At 39.0% G+C, this 22387-nt stretch overlaps 1 protein-coding gene across 1 annotated transcript; it reads right to left on the bottom strand.

Annotated features, from left to right (window-relative positions):
• Positions 1 to 1982: 1982 nt before the first annotated feature.
• Positions 1983 to 22121, bottom strand: LOC105940366 (secretagogin). The gene is made up of 11 exons (XM_036130865.1): positions 21947 to 22121; positions 21594 to 21664; positions 18014 to 18106; positions 11819 to 11908; positions 10581 to 10637; positions 9857 to 9934; positions 9175 to 9230; positions 9030 to 9075; positions 8854 to 8913; positions 4698 to 4766; positions 1983 to 2508 (listed from the first exon to the last, which is right to left on the bottom strand). Exons 1-11 carry the CDS (start codon positions 22014 to 22016, stop codon positions 2380 to 2382), a joined length of 819 nt encoding a protein of 272 aa, XP_035986758.1. The 5' UTR covers positions 22017 to 22121; the 3' UTR covers positions 1983 to 2379.
• Between the last annotated feature and the right edge of the window lie 266 nt (positions 22122 to 22387).

Here is a 22387-nt window from a genome sequence, read left to right as displayed (position 1 = left end):
TAAGTTTTCACTTCAAAAAGCAAGTGAGAAAAAGAAAAAAAGAATTACTCTAGCTCTACTGATTCAGAATCCTTCAATGCTTTAACCTTGATGGTTTGTTTCATTCAAGACTTTACTGTGGCCCGTTGAAAATGTCAACACCCACTGAGTGTTTGCTTTATGGCAGCTGCCTCTATCTCAGCTCCCCCTCCCACACAAAAATAATCACAAACCAACAACAGGCTGGGACACTATACAGTCGCTGTACAGTAACAATACGTTCAAACTATTCATGCTGGTGATGCTCTGTTTATTTGAAACAGATATAAAAGAGACGGAGACCATGTCTACGGACACACACACCATGTTTGTTTTGAATCAAAGTGCACCTCAATCTGGTGGAGAAGGCTGTTAAGTCTGCTCCATTAGGTCCCTTTTAGTCATTGCAAATATATCCACCTACTTGGTTTGAACTCTCTCTAAAATTTTGAAAAGTGCATCTCCTTTAGCTGTGGCTACTTGAAAGTCACCATACATTTAAGTTTTCATGGTGCTGTGAAAAAAACCTTTACCTATTCAATGTAGTTTTTTAGGAGGGAGGGCACATATGTTTCATATCAAACTAATGCCAATATCAAATGTAACACAAATAAATACAAAGGGGAATTTTCAGTGTGAAAAAAGTAATCACACCCTAGTAATCACAAACGACTAGTTGTCCCATTTTTGTTGGAAACAACTCTAATCAAGAGTTTAGTATAACTGGAGTCCTCTACGTCACTGTGGGGTATGTTCGCTCCCTTTTCTTCACACAATTGGTTATAGTCAAAAGCATGATAACAACCATCCAAAAAGTTCCACTTTCTCTCATCAATCCCCATAATAATTTTCCCAAAAGTCGTGGGATTCATCGAGTGTTTAGAGAATGCGAGCTGGGCTTTTTGCCTTCTTTTCTGCCAGCAGTGGTTGCCTCAGAACTCTCCCAATGATACCATATTTTTCCTCCCACAGTCTCTCATTGTTGAATCATGAATGGACTCAGGAAATTTCTCTCATTATCTACTCTTTTTGTGGATAATGTTTTTTCCCCGCAGTTTACTGGAAACCCAAAGCATCAGAAATGGGTTTAAAACCCTTTCCAGATTGATGGATATCAATGAGCGTTTCTCATCTGTTAAGTTTCTGTAGATCAGAGCATTGTCCATTACGTTTTTGGGCCCTTGTAACGCCACATTTACGTAATGTTATGAATTCAAACTCTAAAATGCAATAAAACTTCACCAAAACCACATTTTGCAATATTAGCCATGAAATATAATCAAATGCATGCATTATATTTTGCGGCATTTACAGAATGAACCAGTTCCTCTAAAAAATTATGTAATAAAGTGCAGCAGCATGAAATGATCACCTCTCTTTGTGGTCATCTTTATATATTTAATAAGTCATGCAAGGATCCTAAAAATTTAAATCTTGGAAACTCAGTTCAATAAATTACAAACTTTCGGTTATCTAGGGTCTGATATTCAAAAGGTTTGTGTGTTTAAAAAGAAAAAATGTGCAAACTTGATAGCGTGAGCAAAGGTGATCTACAGACCAAGTGCAGAACATGTGCTGATCAGCAGAGCGGGCAAATTACTGGGAGTTACAGCACAAGTCAACAAAGGCAGGTCGTTATTTCAAATAGGGCCAGATTAGGTTAGCTTCATATATTAATGGGGGCAATTTTGTGATTCACTTAAAATATTAATCTCTTCCTGCAATTAACTCCATCTCAAATGTCTACCACTTTTATATCTGAATACCAGTGGCCATGTGTCTAGCTACTGAACTGGATTTGATTCCATTTCATATTGGATTAGACAATTATATGTTTAGCATAGCTCCACATGGTTACAGGTGGACCTAATAAAATGGCCCCACCAAATGCATGAAATATTTTATTTCTTCAGCATTTCCAGTGTGAAAAACATGTATATATAGATTCAATAAGGACAAAACCATTATGCCATCACATGCCAGTTTATTTTCTTGATATCCCATTAATGTAATATACACTACACAACATACCATTACATTTTATAGAGAAACATGCAAAATTATTTAACTTACATCTCTAGAAATTTTCATTTAGCAAGTTTCCACTTTAAAAGAGACATTCACTTCGTTGACCATCGTGTCAAGTAATTCCTCACAGCAAACATGTTTTATATAAGCAAACATTAACCTTTGACTATTGTCCTTAAAATCATACACAGGAAACCAGTATAAAGTCAAAGGAGACAAGGTCTAATCTGTCATTCAAGGGTTCGGTCCAATTTTGATGCATATGGATAACATTGTGATATTATCAACGGTACATAATACAGTCAGTGTTTAAGAAGAATATGCTTAAGAGTTTTAAGGCTTTGTCTTGACGCCCAGACATAGAGCCAACTCATTTTTCTGGATCTTCCCATCATTGTTGACGTCACAGTGACGCAGCAGAACCGCTCGCAGCTTGTTGAGATCAGGACCCGTTATGTTGGGCTGAAGGGGACAGAATAAAATGCAAGAAGCAGTACATTGATTAGTAAATGTGAGATGAATAGAAGAAACTGAGTGTTTAAAGTCTGCAGCATGCCAAACATTTTTTTATTCTAAAATGATCTGTGGTTGACAAATCCAGCTCCAGTTTTAGCACAAATGGTCCTTCATAGGGACTCATTCCCACAAAGGAACATTTGAGCTTAACCACTAAACACCATTTAAAATACAAATCCTCTTTCTGTTCTAGACACTTTATATACTACTTTCACCAATGCAGCACCTTCCACTTAGGACCAAGGTAATGCAAAGAAACTTGTTTTGGTAATTTTAATTTTCTTTCTTCAACAAGCCACAAGATATACATTTTGTTTCACATGGAATGTTTTCAAACAGTATTATTTCTGAATTTGTTAAACTTTAAAAAAAAATTAAACCAAAAAGTTCACACTGATATTTCTTTGGACCGCCTGATTAATAATAATAATATTTATAATTGAACTTTATTGATCTCACAATGGAGACATTCACTTCTGCTTCTTAACCCATCCCCTTGGGGAGCAGTGGGCTGCCACTGTGTGGCGCCTGAGGATCAATTGGGGGTTAAGGGTCTTGCTCAGGGACCCAGAATGGCAGCTTGTGGGAGTTGAACTCAGAACCTCTGGGACCAAAGCTCTGTGCTCTAACCACTAGGCCACTACTCCCCATGAATGTGTGATTACTGCACAAATTCACTGTGTCATTGTTTTTCGATAAGCTTCTGCAATTTCACAAGATTTATTTCCATCCAGTGTTGCATTAATCTTACACCAAGATCCTGCATTGATGATGGTAAAGTCTGCCCACTGCACAAAGCCGTCTCCAGTACATCCCAAATATTCTCAATGGGGTTAAGGTCTGGACTCTGGTGGCCAATCCATGTGTGAAAATGATGTCTCCTGCTCCCTGAACCACTCTTTCACAATTTGATCCTGGCATTGTCATCTGGAATATGCCCGTGCCATCAGTGAAGAAAACATCCATTGATGGAATAACCTGGTCATTCAGTATGTTCAGGTTGTCAGCTGGCCTCATTCTTGGAGCTCATACTGTTGCTGAACCTAAACCTGACCAACTGCAGCAACACCAGATCATAGCACTGCCCCCACAGACTGGTACAGTACACACTAGGCATGATGGGTAAATCACTTCACCTGCCTCTCTTCTTGCCCTGATGCGTCCATCACTCAGACCTTCTTCCATTGCTCCAGAGTCCAATCTTTATGCTCCCTAGCCAACTGAAGCCTTTTTTCTGATTAACCTCACTGATTAGTGGTTTTCTTAAGGCTACACAGCTGTTCAGTACGAATCCGTTGAGTTCCCTTCACATTGTGAATGTGGAAACGCTCTTACCTTCACTATTAAACTTTGCTTGGAGTTCTGTTTTTCTTTGATTTGATTTCAAACGTTTAAGTGATCGTCGATAACGATCATTCAGGATTTGTTTTTCCAGCCACATTTTTTTCCTCAAAGTGATTGGTTCCCACTATCCTTCCAGTTTTTAAAAATGCGTTGGACAGTTCTTTACCCAGTTTTGGTAGTTTCTGCATTTTCCTTAGACGTTTTCTCGTTTGATGCGTGCCAATGATTTTACCGTTAAACAGACTGACATCTTTTCCACAACCACGGGACGTGTCGTTCCACGTGGTTGTTTAAGAAATGAGGAGCAATTCATTGCACCAGTTGAGGTTAAATAAGTTGTTGCCAACAGAAACATAAATCGGACAAGCAGTAATTACCCAGTGGGAGGCTCGTACCCATTTGCTTAGTTAAAGTTAGACAAGAAGTTTATATCAAAAGGTAAGACCACCAGCAACCAAATCTTTATACAGCAGGTTTAGAAAATAAAAAGCTATATTTTTCCAAAGCTTCAGGTTGGTTTCACAGTTCTGGACAAATTAATCAGAGCAAAAGTGAAAATGGCTCTTTGGATGTTAAAGGCTGATGACCCCAGATGTAGACCACAAATTGCCAAGGAGTGTCACTGAATCACAAGACAAGATGATGTATTCAAATCTAAATCAGGAAACGTCATGTAAACTATGATTCAAATAGCACGTTTATACTAAATGAGTGTAATACTGTTTTGAATAAATTATATTCATACAGTGATACCGAGTTTACAGCTGAAAAAGCATAAATAGGACTCCTACCCTGACAAGCTCCATCATGTCTTTGACAAAGCCGTCCACCTCAGGACCCTCCAGGGCTCCGGTCTTACTCTGGAGATGGATAATCAGAGGGCGGGAGAATAAGTAGAGGAGAAAGACAAAATAAGAAACTTAACATATTACAGAAAAATAATTACATTTTTTCTAAAATCGCAGAGAGCTTCAGAGTCATTTCTGCATACAATTGTTAAAAACAAACAGAAAAAGCAAACATATGTATAACAATAAATCACTGCAATGATAAAAATTGATGGCAAAAGTGAAACCAAAGACTTAAATGTAAATACAGAAAAATCGACCTGTACTTTACATATTGTACACTTTGAAACAACTCAACATGGTACCAGCCTAAATCTTTTAACCCCTCTGAATGGCGACTATTAATGCACACAGCACTCACTAAATAAACGTTACTCTGTAACCCTCCCACTCGTGGTTTTATGAAAAAAGGTTCAAAGGTAGTTTGTCAATTAGACCAAAACCTGTAAAACTATATTTCCATATCACTAAAGTTGTATGCAGTTCTAAAGTTTGTAATTTAATCCCTCACTCATGGATGTCAGAACTAAACTTGAAAAGGGCATCTTTGAATGTTTCATACCAGCAGATTCTTTTAACACTACGCTGGTACTACTATTGTGAAATTTAGCTAAAGCCAGCAGGTTCAGTATTAGAAGTAGTGGCCTTGAAGCTTTTCTTTCACCGATTAGATTGTAAAATCAAATTTGTCTTGAACATTTTCTGCTTGTGCACAGTCAAGGACTACACTTAGAAGCTTGTTCAAGAGTCCTGATTTTACATTGTAATGAACCAGATTGTGACTTGACCACAAATTGGCCGGTTTATCCAATTGCCTTTTATTACTCAAAATTAACTAAGTGGATTCATCTGCTCTGTGCCGAGCTTACTCACACGCCACAGTATGCAAATGTGAAAATCTGACCAATTACACAGTGACAAAGATTAGAGGTGAGGATGTGAAAGGTTATTTCAGTTTGGATGCAAAGAAAGTAACAGATTGCATGTTTGTGGGCAGCAGTTCTACTGCTTCCACTTTTTTTCCTATGGGCAAAACATCATTGTAAGGCTTGAGATATTTTAAATGCAGAATCATATCCAATAGACAAACACCATGTCTTTAGCCACCATCTGACCTGTCAAAACAACACTTGGACTAATAGCAACCCAGGAAGACGTCTGGGGGGGGGGGGGGGTTGGGGGTTATGTTGTGTGAGCCTCACCTCGGACGGCTCCCTTCACCTCCTCTCCCACTTAGACATTGAGGGTTCTGGGCAGTTGCCCGGAGGGGGTGCGCTGGCACCAGCTTCCTTCCGGAGGGGGGTGGGGGGGGGGGGGGGGGGGGCTGTGCCATGCACCCCCTTCGGCGCTCCCAGTTTTTAAACGCACTTGAGAACAACATGCAACAACACAACATCTGAGCGGGCGTAGGGAGGATCGGGGTCTTCTGCACACCCCCGTTCTCCGATGGCGGCAAGGAGTCTGAGGCCTGGAGGAGGTGCGGGCCACTGTGTCCGGGGTCTTGGCGGGGGGCTGCAATGGGTAGTCAGTGGCTTGCCAAGTCTGGGGCTGACGCCTCCGCTCCCCCCAGGAGGGGCGGGGGGCAGGGGTGGCAAGGGTAAGGTGGGGGAGGGAGGGGGTTTATTAGGTATTTAGGGGGTGAGGGGGACTCTGGCTGGGTGGCTCGTACAGGTCGTGTTGGCCCGCCCTCTTTGGGGGGCCCGGTCCGGGGGCGGGGCTGGGGGTCGGGCACAGGCAGTCGTATAGTCGATTTGGGGTGACCCCCCCCCTCTGGTCAGTGTTGGATGCGAGTGTTATGTGGGAATGTGTGTACAGCGTCTTTTTTTTTTTTTTTTTAATCTGTGTGTGGTGAGTGGGGCACAAGGGAGGGATGTTGTGAATGAGTTTTCTTCCCCCCCCCCCCCAGGTATGGGTGTGGTCCGCTCCCCCTCTCCCAAGAACATCTCAAGTCTCCGCTAGGTGCGGAGCCCATCCCCCCACGTCCTGCCCTCCTCCGCTTCGTTGGCAGGCGCCTTGGCCCTCTGGCGCATTGGTTGGCTTCGGGTTTGGGGCGGGTTTCTGGGCGTGCGTCGGCCCACTCCCGGCGGCCTCTTCGCGGGGACTAGTTTTCACCTAAACTAGTGCACTCTCACATACTCCCACAGGTGCTGGGTCCCAGGTATTAAGTGTTCACTTATATACAGTAATCTTATAATTTATTTATTTATGTTCTTTCACTTTCTTTTTTCAAGTATCACATTACACATGTCAGCTTACATAATAATATATATGATTTAGCAATGGCATCTAGGTGTTATTCGATTGTATCTGTTGCTTTATGTCTGTTGGTTGTGCTGTTCTTTTTGCATCTCTCTTTCCAGGTGACGGAGCAGACGGAGAAGGTTTTATCATTCTCTCCCTTTTATCTCTTTCTTTCACCTCTACTCTTTTTTCTCTTTCACTTGTTCTTCCTTTACTCTCCCATTGTAATGTCCATATAATTTGAAATTATCCTTGCAAGAATCACAATAAAGCTATTTATAAGCATAAATCAAGTAGAGCACTATGGCGAAAGCTGTTCGCTCCACTTGTAAAAGCAAAATCTGTCGAGCTCTATCTGGCATTGAGACATCAATTCCTATTGCCACATTGCTAGACAGGACACTGGGGGAAAAAAAATTTAATAAAAAAATAGCAACCCAGAAGGTGCACTGGGTCGTTGTGCAGATGAACAGACACCTTTAACCTTCCCCTCAGACAAGCCTGTCCCCAAATACTTCAAAACGTCCAGAGACCAATAAACAAACGCATCCTCTACAACCCGAACACTGTCAACAGTCCACACTGAGAACGAACATCTCCTGCTCATTTCTCCCTCAACACTGGCTGTGCGTTTGGTCCATTGCTTTTTAGACTAAACTGAATCTGCAAGAGGAAAACAAGACAATTAAATCTGTGGGTAGTGTGGTGACCCACTGGGTCTCATTCCAGCTGCAATATGACAGACAAGGGAGCCCCGAGGGGAGCTTCCCTCAGGCAATCGTTACTGCAACAAATCAGAACCACCAGACTGCTATATAGCTCTAGGTCTCAAACCGTGATGATGATTAGCCGCTGTCATTTTAAAAATAATCTGTTTATAATCGTTTACCTTTTCCCATCATCAATCGGATAATTTTTCCACAGTAACCCATTAGAAATTGTACAGGAACTTGGTATGATTTGCTATCTGCCACAAAAAGGAACAACTTGTGTCTGACAGGAACAATGGCTAAAGACATGCTTTAAAACACGGTCTTCTCCAAACTCTCCAAGTTAACACCAGGAACTGTTGTTCATGGAGGGAGGTGGGGGGACACAATGTTCTTCTGTTTATGTATTCCAATGAGAAACTTAGAGAAACATTGACATTGAAATACCTAATTGACTTGCAGTAAGTTACATGTTGGTCAAAAACAAACAAAGGAAACCTGTGACATCACTAGCTGAAAGGTGAATTGTGAACACATGTAAAGAATAAACTGTGCAAGAAAATTAAATCTTTGGAGTTAGACAAAAAAACTCCAGCTGCAGCCTCTGTCAATTAAAAAAAAAAGGGAGAACTATGCTATAATGCTTTCAGCTCTAATGCGCCCCGACTCACATCGTTCAGCAGATCTGACACCATTGCTGGAGTGCCAGACATTGTTTCATGGGATCCAGGGAAACTCGGGTGAAAAGCTGTAATAGGCACTGATTTTTACTTTTTGTTATTTGCATAGTTGCACACCAAGGCAGACCCTTAAACTATCAAAACAGAACAGAGGGAAAAAAGCCATTTTGTTTTCCTGCATGTTTACAGTAACTTGCCGTGTCAACAGAATCACAGCCGTTTGGTTCCAACCAAGTTTTCCTCATTTTTACTAGATTTTTGTCTCTACCTACACACATTATAATCATACATACATACATACATACATACATACATACATACATACATACATACATACATACATATTATACATATTTCTCTTTAAAAGGCTAACATTGTTGCTTCCATATAATGTTTGTTGTATGGCCTGTACACATTAAAGGGATGATTTTGTAGCAGACATGTTCCTGCCAAGCTTCATGAACTTACAACATCATAATGGGCAAAAATCTTCTCAAAGTCCCGCTTCCTCTCCTCTTTGCTGCCAGCCTTTTAAAAAAAAAAAAAAAAAGGGACATGTGTCTTTTATCAGTGAAATGGTGTTTTTGATCAACACATTAGATAATTTCATTTATTCTTGTTTCACAGCAAAATACTGTACTTACATCCATCTGGAACTGGAGCAGGAAATTCTCTTCCAAAGCCAAGATCCTTCAACATAAACCCAAGTTTAACTGATCATAACCTTGCATTTGTAAGTTTTACATAACTACCAACTTTTAGCACCAAATCTTGATAAAAAAAAAGTACCTTGCTAAATCATTCAGATCCAAACGGCCGTCCTTGTTTTTGTCAAATATTTTCATCTGCAATGAAATCAGATGCATTTGTTAATTTTTTTAAAAAAGTCTGTCACAACAAATTGACCTGTGCTGTTTGGCTACAAACCAATCTGTAAGTCACTTTAGTTCTCAGTTTTTCAACATGTAAATGCATAAAAATCTGAAAAAGATCATGCTGTGGCTTGAAGGTAGAAATTGCCCCAGGACTTTAAAATGTAGACTGTATACAACATTTATATTAATCATTGCAAAAGTATAACAGGAAAGAAGTTTGATGTTTTTAGTACCCTTCTTAATATGTAAAATGCTCCATAACTGGAAAATTAAGATGTTAATCTTACAGGAGGATGTGCATTTAATTTAGGATAACAGCATTTGTGCAAAAGGGTAATTTTTAACAATGATAATCCACTCTATTTGGGGAATAATCAGATTTTGGAATAGTTCAGCAACCAAAATCACCGTTAAAACAGAAAGAAAGAAAAAAGGGGGACCCATGCCTTAAATCTTTTAAAGATAAACTGTATTATCTCATAGCTGTGAATAAAGTGTTTTCCAGACAGATTTTATATAAACATCACATTGTTGTAATATGGAGTGGATGTACCAGCCAAAGTCTTAAAGTGTGTGAGAGAGCACAGGTTGTATACCATTGCATCGGTGTATTCTTCCAGTTTTTCAGGGGATGCTTCTTTGTGGTGCTGCTGAAATAGATCTTTCAAGAAAGCCTAGGAGAAGAAAAAAATACAAAGACAGCAGAAACACATTGATTGCCTGATCACTTGTGGAAGCAATCATTACGGACAGAAAGCATTGGTTTTCCCTCGTAGATCATTGCTGCGTTTTCTCCTCCAAACAAGCAAACCAAGCCTCTGACTAAACGATTGGCAACTCTTGCCTTTTGCCCCCCATGCCGATAAATTAAAACAAATCGTAAAAAAAAAAAAAAAAAAAAAAAAAAAAAAAAAAAAAAAAAAACTTTTAGTACCTTCTAGCATCACTTTATTTTGTCTGGATTAAACCTGCATTAATTACTGCTGGGAGGTTTGGAGTCGTTTTAGACCAAGACTCATTGGAGCAATTGCCCACACAAATTATACACTATAGGGAATCATTTTAAATGAATTTATCAAACATTTAACATTGTTTCCAAAAGTGACTAAGTGTGTTAATTCAACCATTTATCTTCTATGAGGATGTTGAAAGAACTAAAAAGCCAATTCAAAATACTGGTCCAAGCATTTGGGTGAGAATTAGAAGAGATCTGGTCAAAGGTTTTAACCCCACCCCCCAAGCATTTACATTTATTCTAGCTAAACTCCATATGCCAGATTAAAAAAAACAAAAAACTACTGTTTTTGGATAGAGCCTCACCTTCAGCTCCTGGGCCGATATGTAGCCGCTGCAGTCGATGTCATACTTCCTCCATATCTGCAGTGAGACCGAACAAAAATGGGTATTCATTAAATAAATGTTAGCCAATAATGTTATTCTGAGTCTTTAAGTCAATATGTAATGCAAGTAAGTGACTGATATGGAGATGCAAAGCAGGTCATTTAGAACAGGGGTTCCAGACTTGACAAAATGTTTAAATCTAATCTTTAAATGAGGTGAAAGGTCACAAACAAACAGCTAGCAAATTCCTTCTATTGAATGTGCTTACAACCTACTAACATAATGCCCCTTTTTGTCTGCATCTGTTTATTTCTGACCAATAGCCTTAAACACAAGGATAAAGAAAATTAACTAAATTTAAAGTGCAACTAGAGGTTCCGACTTCGAAGCAGCTTTGGCAAAATAACAGCTACCCAGAAACAAGTGTAACATACAGCCTGGAATAAAAAAAAGTCTGGATTCACAAATTCAGTTTTTATCAGTTCTCATTGTTTTCAAAATTCAATGTTTTATGAAGATTCTTTAACCTACAAAACGTTTCATACCATATAAACCTAAAACCAAAATAGAAATAACCTAATAAATAGCTAAATAACCAATAATTGCTTTTAGGATGCCAGGTTTTTTGTACATGGAGACAAATATTTATGCAAATAAATAAATGTAAAAAAAAAAACACACACACACACACACACACACACACACACACACACACACACACACACACACACACACACACCAAAAATGAGGTGAGGGTAAGTCCAAACTGACTTGCCTTTGCGTACGGGTCAAAGAATTGCTCATTAGAAGCTAGATCTTCAAGTAACAGATGACCTACTGACCTCAGGGCTCAGCTTGATGGTGCAACAAATCAGACTGCATTCATACCTACAAAGCGTTTAAGGTGGACTGATGCACGCATACTTTACCTTTCCAATCAACAGGTAAGCAGCAGTATTTTCCACAGGGAAAATATTGCAACATCTGATTTAAGATATGGTACAAAGTTTTTGGACCAGACAAGATGTCAGGAATGCATGGAGGACCTGCGCAAATGTGCTTTTCTGAAGGCATTTACAGCCAAAGGGCAACAGCATGAGTCTACCAGACCAAGAAACATATATCATCAAGCTAATCATTAATGTTTATCACTGCATGTGAAATGAATGAATTTAGTAGTGTTTTTAGTTGACTCATTTCAAAATGTCCACCTTTACCTTCATAAAGTCAACGCTGTTGTCCAGAGGAGTTTCTCTTCGGAAAATCAACAAGAAGTTCTCTTCTTCAGGCAGAATCATGGTGGCTAGCTGGAAAACGGGCAACAAGCAGAGATCTCAGTCCTAAGATGCACCCAGAGTCAAGTTTTACAAAAAGCAAACGAGAGAAGTTTGCTCTATTTCAGTGTTATCTTTTAATCTTGGTAAGACAGAGGTGGGTTTAATAAAAAAAAAAAAAAACATTTGCTGCTGAAAACATCTCAAAAACTCTAGTGACATGTGAAGATATCCTAATTAACTGGTTCATTGTGATGGAAAATACCACTCCAATTAATTTAACTGAGAAAAAAGGCTGAAGCCATGTATAAAATAAATTAAAAGATTGATTTACTGAGCAGGGCACAATTAAAGATTATTCACAAACCCACCACTGCAGGGCCTCTGCGCCAGCTCCTTTGGCTCCCCTCCAGTTCTTATTGAGCCTGTCTGGCATCTCAATGTCCGCCCTACATTAGTAGATTAAACTGTCCATGACGATAACGGTAATAAAAAAGAGAGTGCAACCCATCAGAAGATGACAGATGAAGCCTTAACAAGGACAATGCACCAACAGTGTGGCTCCCTGCAGAGACCCAACTCCCTTTAAGGCCTTACCACTGGGCGTCTGAGACAAGGCTTATGAATATGCCTCAGAGTTAATAATCAAGTCGATTTTCTAAACAACTGACTGCTAAATGCACAAAATACAAACAGACAATGTTGACAGTTTGACTTGGCTTTGTTGAGCTGTTCTTCACCAAGTATGTAAGTCTTTATTCTTCAATAGTGGGGCTATAGCAGTGACATGTGGTTTATTTCAGTTCGTGTTTTAAGTGAACAGACACGGAAAGTGTACCAGCACTGCATGAAGCTTTAACAGGATCTTGTGGCTTGCAGATAAAATTGCTGACTTCCTTTTTGGCTTCTATCTGTGAAGGCATCTCAAAACATGCTTTCAAGACTATAAAACATTTTGAAAGCACGGAATAGCAACAGTAGAGAAGTAACTCACAGGATTAGGCAAAAATAAATGTATTTAAAGAAGCATTTATATATAGATAGTTTAGAAGAAAAATGTTGCACAAACATGGTATGGTAGGAAATATGACTTGCTAATGGTCTAAACATCCTGTTAACATTAACTTTTCCTATTGGGCCAAAAGACATTAATAATCTGAATGTTGTCGTCGGTACTACTTTAAAAAAAAGTTGTGGTAGTTGCTGTTGAACATTATTGGTAATTTTCTGAAGACGTCATTAGTGATACATACTGCTGTTCAAGTGTTATAACACTTTTGCTGTACACAAACAGACAGATCGTCTTACTAAAGCTATAGTGTAGCTGTGAGCCTTATGTTCACATCTGCTACATGCACTCAACACAAATTACAGTCACAGCGTGGTTTGCTTGGTAGCCAAAATGTTTCGAACGCCGCAAATGCGCATTTGCCCAAGTCATAACGGAGTTAGGACTTTTGCAGATGCAATGTGCAATCTGCTTATTAGATTGCAGGTTAAATTTTGTTTGCAGTGCATTTGCCAAGCATCTCTCCAATGGGTTAAGTCATTGTATCTTATCAAATACAAATCACCATTCAGCCATTGGACGTTTCATAACAACCCCACACCAATTTTTAGGACATTTTGGACCCACTTTCACTAATCAGAACTTTATTTATCCCTGAGGGGCAATTAGGAGGGTGACGAGTAGACATGCAAAGCAAAGAAGAAACCACAAGGTATATGGGGCTAAAGCAGCAGATTGTGTGCAAAGGAGGGCCTGCAGCCAGCAACAGTCTGAGCAGCTGCTGTGAAGACAATAACCAAGAAATGTCCCAACTATTGAAATTTATAAATGTAAATAATTTGCAGATTATATACAATCCATATTGAGTACCATTTCAACAAAGTACTTTCTGTAAAAATCAAAGATATTAATATTGACTGCATAATACATTATGGTTACAGGTTTAATGGAGGATTTAACAACTTTCTTTGATACAAAGCTGCTTATAGCCACGCTTTTACCATGTTTTCCAAATGCTTCTCAAAGCATCTTGATTTTGTGTCTTACATAAATGTAGCAGGTCAGGAATCTATTAAAAGCAACAAAAACACCTTAAGTATCTCAATTAACCATACTTCCAGTTAAAACATGTTTAGGTTTGTTGTGATAATTGAGCCTTATTTTTACAGTTACTTAACTTTCAAAAGTCTTTAAACCTAAAAATTTTTATTTATTAAAAAAAAAAAAAAACAACACTTAAAGGCAGAAATACAGAATTTGATACAGGAAGTTTCGGGAAAAACTAATCTTGTTAAAAGCGACCATGACAACAAATTTTGGGGGAGTAATATGATCTGTTGTCCACAGATGAGGCCGTGTTATTGTCTAAATTGAATACCTGCTCAGGGGCGGTCAGCTTTGTTAATTTATATTGTCCAATCAGAGCACACCATCAAGCAAACAACCTTCCCCCTCCCCTCCACCCCCCCAGCTGATGGTCTGACTTGAGAGGAGGAACTAACTTCATAGTGGTCACTAAAAAGGGTTGAGGGTTATCAAAAATGCACGAAGGTTCCACTAACTCCCAAAGGAGGAGAGAGTCACAGAAGAGTGGCTGAAGTTAATTTAGAGGGACTTTGCTGAAGACTGTTTTCTGTGGGTAATTCAAGTCGTAGTTTATGAAAGGATTAAAAAAAAATAAAAAATCTGTACCAACATGAAAGGTGGCGACCACAACGCTGTCATGACCCATAAGTTTATTTAATTTCTAAATGCTGTCAAATGTAAGGAAGGTGTGTTTGTAACTGAAAAATTAGGTTGACTGACTGAGCAGCCAAACTGCTGTCACTGTCTAGAGATTTCACTCTGCACCGCAGTCCTCCACAATCACCGTAAGCTCTCCCTCCACAGAGACTGCGGTGAAGACCTGGATCCCAGCTGCATACTCCTGTGTCGTGGGAATATGCAGCTGGATCTCGCCACCAGGTTAAAGCCTATGGTCAGCTTGGCCTTGCCTGTCTGACATCCTGTAACACAAACTTCATCAGCCGTAAAACCATAATATTGATTTCTGACGGAGTGATGCGCCCAGAAGGGAGGTGTGGATGGAGGGGGGAAGGGGTGTGTGTGTGTGTGTGTGTGTGTGTGTGTGTGTGTGTGTGGTACCAAATGCAGCAATATTAGCCATATGAAATGGTTTATACTGAGATGTCATGGCACCTTTAAGTAGATGTCTCAGAACTATGTACATTAAACACAGCTGTGGGATTAAAGCTTAAAGATGTATTAAATCTGACCCTTAGAGGTATCTAGGTGTATGAACTTTTCACATTTCATTGCAGATGAAGTTTAATATTAGTATGATCAGTGCATGTGGATTTGAAATGGAGCCTGTTCCCTGCTAAACATCTGAAACAAAACAGCACTTGTTGACGCCAATTCTTGGCAGGAGTTATAGATCCGGAATTGGTTTTTATATAAATGTCAAGCGGGTCCACCATGTTGAACTCGCTGCTCCTGCATCAACCACAGTAAATCACTGCCTGCAACAGGCCACTTATGGAAGACACTTATTGATTTCTTCTCTCAGTATTTGAAAGAGTCAAAGCCTTAAGGTCTGTGTGTGTGTGTGTGTGTTTCAAATGAGTGATGGGAATAAATCATTGCTTTCCTGAAGAATAAATTATACACTTAGGCTGCAGTCTTGTTAATCAGGACACAGTTTGATCAAAGATCACCTGCTCTGCTCTAGCCTGAGATCAGTGTGAATAAAAGCAACTTTAATCTGTGGAACTCCGTTGCAGCACATCTAACTATACAGAAAACTCAGTGTTTAAACTATTAAAAGTGCCTTTTGTACATCATAAAAAACTTGAAGGGTCCTTTTCTAGTGCTTGTACTTTAAAGCCATGTTTTTTTGAGAACACATGGTGGTTTGGATGGCGATTCTTTCATATGCCCTTCAATCTGTTAGGTTTTAATGGTTTCAAGTTTGCAGGACCAGTTTGCATGAATGTCTCATAGCAGTTGCATATTTTTTGTCTTACTTTCAGAATAAAAATAAAAAAGACTTATTTTGATGGAGGCAACAAATAAAAGGTGAAGACGCAGCGAGAACGAGGGTCGATACAAAAGGGGAAGTTAAATAAACAGGAAGCAGGCACAAGGCAAGCTATGTTAAAATGTGTCAAAAACAGCAGTAGTGTTGAAAGGAAACTGAAGTTATAGAGAAGAGGGCCAAAAGGAAATAGTGATACATTTTATGCAATGGTAGCTTTAAAATTAAATGCTTGATGAATACCGCTGTATTCTGATTTGTCAAATGCAGTGAGGCCTAAAGAGCTACTGCTTGTCTCATTGAAACAACCCTTTTGTTTCTATGTAGTTCACATGGGATTACTTTTATGGTTTTTATTATTTTAGACAGAAGTCCTCTGTTAGTCCCTGGTTTACCACCGAATTAGCAAATCTTGTGCACAGGGGAATGCAAAGAAATATGGCTTTAGTGTTTATCCGTTACATTTCCATCAGTCACAAAGCTAGTGCACTGCTGCCATTAAGAAAGCAAACACAAGTACATAATTTGTATCAGACTACAAAAAGTTTAAATTACCTAAATACATTTTGTCCAACTGTTAAGACTGTGTTGATTGAATGTCCCCAATCATCAACTAGAAACTCAAACAGTGGTATCTGATATGTCAGAGATGCTCAGTCGTTTAAACAGGCACTTCATATCATCTGAATGATTTTTTGATGAAGCCTTTGATGGGTTAGGGTCTTGATTCTGAGAAATCAGCGAGAACAACATCCTCTCCTTTACTTGTAGCAGCTGATACTATAGCTGAACCAGTCTCATATATAAACCATCATCATTCCAGGTACGTCATATGCCGCTTTTGTTTTCCCCCACAGAACGGTGGCGAGCCTGGCTTGCTAAAGAGGTATTAGCTCAAAACGTTGCATTAGCCAGAGCTTTGAAAACAATGATCAGCTTAAAGAACATTTGTGTGTAACCAACATCTTGTCCGTCTGGTTTCAGGAAACGACACAGTTACAGCCACCATAACAGCTGTAAATGACTGGAGAATCTACAGATTGATGATGGTGATGTTGTGCTTGGGAGACAAATACAGAAGCAATAACACAACATGTCCAAACAGAGTTAGAGAGAAAAAAAAAAAAAAAAAAAAAAAAAAAAAAAAAAAAAAAAAAAAACTCTGCACCTTTAACCTGAAATAATCCAACAGGAACAGGATTTATCTGTGTTTTTATTACTCATTAAAACTATTTTTTTTAAATGTCTTTTTTTGGTCTGGCTCTTAGGTTTTAGTTTCTCAATTGTTTATTTTAAACATTGTGATACTGTATTATAGTAAGTCTTTATTTTTTCTGTAATAGTTTTTAAAGATCTGCCAACAGGTCTCTTGTAAATGGCAACTTCTGTCTCAATGAGGATACCTGCATAAATAAAGATTTACTTGGCCTCCAAATTATCTACATTTCAATCTAATTAAGCATCCCTAGCATCGGATCCATGGAGGCCCCACCCTCAAAACTTAAAGGACTTAAATAATCTTTAGCTTCCACCTTTATGCCAGATACCACAGGAAAACTAGCGGTCTAGTGGAGTCCGTGCCTCAGTGGGTCAGGCAAGTTTTGACGTAGATGGTAGACCAACACTTAAAATCATGCAGGTGGCCATACGGACCATTACACTGCTTTCCTTCTTGTCATGACTGAATATCCATTTCTCCCTTTCCAGACACGAGTCAGAGACGTAACGTATTTGGACGTGAAGCATCATGAACAAACGAACGCTTAATAAGATCTGGAGCTACATGCGGTTAGACTCAATTAAAGTAGAAGTTTGCACCAGTGTTTGTTTTGCCATCGTCTCATTTAAGGCCATCATAGTTCATGTCTGCAGATCAAATCGATGCTTTTAAAGTCCAACAAGCTTTTGCCTCTGAAATGTAGAAATGTTTCTGTGATTACGCTGAATGCAAATTCATCCATCAGATGTAACAAGAAAAAAAAAAAAAAAAACACTAACACCTTTTCTTGTGTGAATGAGGCAGCCTTTTCTTAGGACTATTTTTAACTCGGCCTCTGCCTGAATGACGGCATTAACCTCTGAGAAATAATACCTCTTGAATCTGTAGTTTCCCATCAGCAGTCACATCATAGGCAGACATGAACCGCTGCTTTAGTCTTTGAACCCTGTCCTCAGTGGCTTTCTCCTGTGAACAAAAAGCAAATAAAAAAATCATTAAATTTCAGTTTTCTTTCAATCCAAATCCAAGACAGGACACAGTGTGATGTTGACTAAAGTGCTGCACAAAAACATTTTTTTGAATTAAACACTTTTAAAGCGCATCGCATAAAAAAGAAAAATTGACATCTTTGGCTTAGTCATTCTTATTTTTGGCAACGTCTCCATGGTTACCCTGATAATGCAAGAACATTTCCCTGTGAAGGTCTGCTTTCTGAACTCAAGCAATCTAACAGGGTCTGTGGTTCACTGTGCTGCACTTGACCCAACCATGGCATCCAACACTGAGAGAAGTACTTTGTTATATATCCAATAAAGCAGACATAAATTCTTCATTGAGCATTTAGCTTTCTGTAAGTCAAACTGATGGAAATCAGTCAATTAAATATGTTAATGTATATCAGTACGACCATTATCTGCAAACAAACAATAATCTTAAAAAAAAAGTCAGAGTACCTGAGAAGGGTTTGCAGATGGAAAGGTTGCAGGCTGGTGTCCTGCGACCTATAACTGCGCTGCACACCTGGATCAAATGGCTAAACTACCTCCCTGGCTCTGCTAATGAGCTCATATTGGTGTCAGGTGTGTTGATGCAGAGACGCGTCTAAAAGTTGCAGGACACCGGCCCTCGAGGACTAGAGTTTGAGACCAGATTGAGTCTGTTTCCGTGTGACCCACTGGTCCCTGGTGTTTCCCATCCCACCAATCAAGCAGCAGTGGAGTCCTAATCCCACCACAGAGGCACCAGTAGAGGTCAACACTCTCTGCCTGCACAGTTTTAGCTAAAATAAACAGGAACTAATAACACTTAGATAATTCTATCAGAATTATCTAAGTGTTTTCCTGCATGTTTCTGCTTCTTCTGTAAAACGGAGTCACAATTTAAGGTAAATAGTCTTCCAGCTGCTAAAAGTATGACTTAGCAACCAAGTTTCCTAATTGCCAGCTTCGTGTAACTATGGCAACATGTTGCTCCATGGTGCTTCAACCTGAATCATCACTTTGTGCAGAGCAAAGGACGCTGTCTGCAGACAATAAGGCACCAGAGAGTTACCGTGAATCAAGATCAAGATTCACTGCTGGATGAAAGGCACTCCATAAAAACCCAGACAAGCGTAACATCTGGCCTCTAATGGGTCTCAGATAAATAATATCCGATAAATCAGCTGAACAGCTACTGTGAGGAATTAAATGACAAAAATTATTTTTGAATACCCTGTGATGTTTTTTGTCAATAATTGCTTTGATAAATACCTGAAAGACTTAAACCAGCAACTAAAACTTCTACTTTCAGCGGTGTTTAGACCTGTCTGCAGGAAGTGACGCTCATTTAGACCAACTGCCATTTTGTTTTCTAGGCGTTTTTGTGGAAACGACCAGAGGCTGCTTACCATTAGGTTTCATAAGTTTCATACCAAGCAAGTGCTGACTGGTACTCACTATGGGTTGTTTTGTACCTGCTTTTACAACCAATGATTTTAGGTAATTTCCCATAATCTACTGATAGTCAACTGCAAAGAAATGTGTTAGTTGCTTCACAATTATTTTTGATTGCTTATTTTTCAAATGCTTAACGACAAAGAAAAATAATGTGGTGGTTTAAGTAAGTGGTTACAAAATGGTTGGTTTACAAGGATAAAATGGAAAGTAGTTGGGAGAAAATGTGATTGCTGTGGTGAAAAATGGGGGTACCAGTTGGCAATGGGTTAAACTGACCAAGAATGAATGTAACAATCTTAAAACTAATTTTCAATCCTGCAAAGGATCAAGAGGTGTTTGTTTCCTGATATTCTTCTTGATATTATTTTTTTAATTTTTTTTTACTGAGATGTAGGCTTAATTCTTAATTTTTTTTAAAACATACACAATTTTGGTAAGAAAAAGGTCTAAGTTTGCTAAGGTAAAAACATTATGACTTGAGTTTTTATATTTTAAAATTCCAATATTTTCCAGGTAAAAATAGATTTTATTTGTTTATAATTTGTTTACATCTAAGTCCAACGCTTAGCATTTTGGCTTTATCATCTCTATGTTGCATAAATCACAAACAATTCAGCACCATGATAGAACGAATAAGGAGGAAAGGAAAAAAGAAAGAAAGGCAAAACCAAAAATATTAGAGCAGTAATAAAGCTTTTTCCTGTTTATTTATTTATTAATTAATATATTTTTCATCCAAACCAAGTCCATTTCAAAATTCAGAACACAGACTTGTGAAATCAGGACTTAAGAATTGAGAAGAAGGTTTTTCTTTCCTTTTTCCTTTTAACCATGCACCCTTTTGGATGGAAATATATTGCTCAGGTAAGCATATTGCCCTTTAAGCTGACAGAATGCTAAACCCACCAAATCCAGTTTGGGTTTTACTGATAGAGTAGTATAGCAGAGTGCGCAAAAAACGATGTTGCTGCAGAGGAGGAACCAGCTGACGGACCAACAAATGGCATCAAAATGATGCACTAAAGTAAACAGGGGCAGGAGCAGATGGGATGGCTGTGGAGTGTCTTTGTTGCTTGACAGAAATCCATTGAACACCATTCCTCCTGAGGGCATTAGAGGCGGAAAGCAAACATCAGAAAGGAAAGAGTAATATAAGTGTGGTGATCTGTTTGTTTTAGCACAACCCAATTAGTATCCAAGGGAGTCTGCTCAGAACGCTGAAAAGAGCAGGCAGTAGATGTATGCTCATTGGAGTTTCCATTAAAACTGGTCAGAGAAAGGGCTCGGCCATTACTCAGCCTAACCACATTTAACTTTGCTCTGTGAACATGATGTGCCATTAGCGAACATGCTCAAGACGCTCTTTTCTCCCATCTCGTTTGGAACTGGATCAACCAAAGTCGTTCCTCCATACTTTCCAGATTTTTGTAATTGTATTTTCCAACATCATTACAGAGACTTTGCTCATTTAGAGTGCTGCTAACATCTGCTGCAGCACACACAGCAGAGACTTACATTTCACAATGCTTTAGCGTAATTTCCAAGAAATAAATGTAATCTTTAATTATCTCATACTGTGCCCCATGATATGAACCAAATCATAAAAAAATAAGGAAAAAGATGAATTGACATTATTTCAATAATTACCACTATGAAATAAAGACATAGATAGATAGATAGATAGATAGATAGATAGATAGATAGATAGATAGATAGATAGATAGATAGATAGATAGATACCAATTAATCTGACAGTCATGTGTTTGTACTGTGGGAGGAAGCTTGGGTACTCAGAGAGAAATCACACATGCAGACTCTATGCAGAAAGACCCCAGGCTGGGATTCGAACCCAGGACCTTCTAGCTGCAACAGCACAATACTCCCCAACTGTGTCCAAGTAAAGCTTCCATGTGCAGTTTATGCCACAAACTGTTGCTTGCCTTCTGTGAAAGTGTATTTAACTGCTGTGAGCATAAATTAGGAGTTATATTCCTGCAGATAAAACAATCGCTCACCTGTGGGCCCAGTCTTTTCATCATGTGCCGGAAAAAGTCATCCAGCTCTTTGCCCTCGATGTAGCCGTTATCTACCACAAGAAAAACACAAATACAAGAAGTTGGGACATGTAAATGAAAACTACTTAAATTTCACAACAGGTTTTCCTACAAAAACTGACACAAAAAAACATTTATTTTCCTACTTTTTTGGTAGGCTATATACAGTGTGACATCACAGTTACCTGCTCCACCCATGATAAAAAAAAAAAAAAAAAAAAACTAAGGTCCGACAATATCAGCACAACAAAAATGATCAAAGCTGAGGGTAACACTGCTTTATATTAAAGATTTTTGACATGAAATGTCCTCACCATCTGCATCAAAGTGTTGCCAGATTTCCAAGAAACCTGCAGCATCCAGCTTGTCAAAAGTACTGTCCATCCTGCTGAAGAAAAGGCAGCTTGAAACTTCTGCACGTAGAAACAAGGACGTCTGAAGAGATGAACTGTGCTGCTCTCCTCAGCAGCCTGCTTGGTTGACATATGCTCTTTCTTACCAACCAAAGAAACCACGCCTCTCCCCTTTCTGTGTGTCACCAAGCCTGTGTATGAGGGGGGGGGGGGCGTCTTCACAGCACAAAACACATGGGCCATCTAGTGGATGCCTTGTGCAAAGCAAACTTTAAGCTTTCTCCATGACCGTGACTGGATTTGTGCCAAAAAAAGTCAAAAGAAAAGCATATAAAATGATTTTAATCAGTATTAGAACACAAGCGTTACTAAAAACATGCCGAGCCGCGACACAAAAAGAAA

Source organism: Fundulus heteroclitus, chromosome 3 (assembly GCF_011125445.2).
Source record: "Fundulus heteroclitus isolate FHET01 chromosome 3, MU-UCD_Fhet_4.1, whole genome shotgun sequence".
NCBI classification, from domain to species: Eukaryota; Metazoa; Chordata; class Actinopteri; order Cyprinodontiformes; family Fundulidae; genus Fundulus; species Fundulus heteroclitus.
The sequence above is the reverse complement of the archived record's forward strand: the minus strand, read 5'-3'. Positions and strand labels throughout refer to the sequence as shown.

Coding starts and splice junctions, on each gene's coding strand:
- LOC105940366 (XM_036130865.1), bottom strand. CDS start 22,016: ATGGACAGTACTTTTGACAAGCTGGATGCTGCAGGTTTCTTGGAAATC. Junction 21,665..21,946: donor GCAACACTTTGATGCAGATG/GTGAGGACATTT, acceptor TTCTTGTGGTAG/ATAACGGCTACATCGAGGGC. Junction 10,638..11,818: donor ACAGCGTTGACTTTATGAAG/GTAAAGGTGGAC, acceptor GTCTCACTGCAG/ATATGGAGGAAGTATGACAT.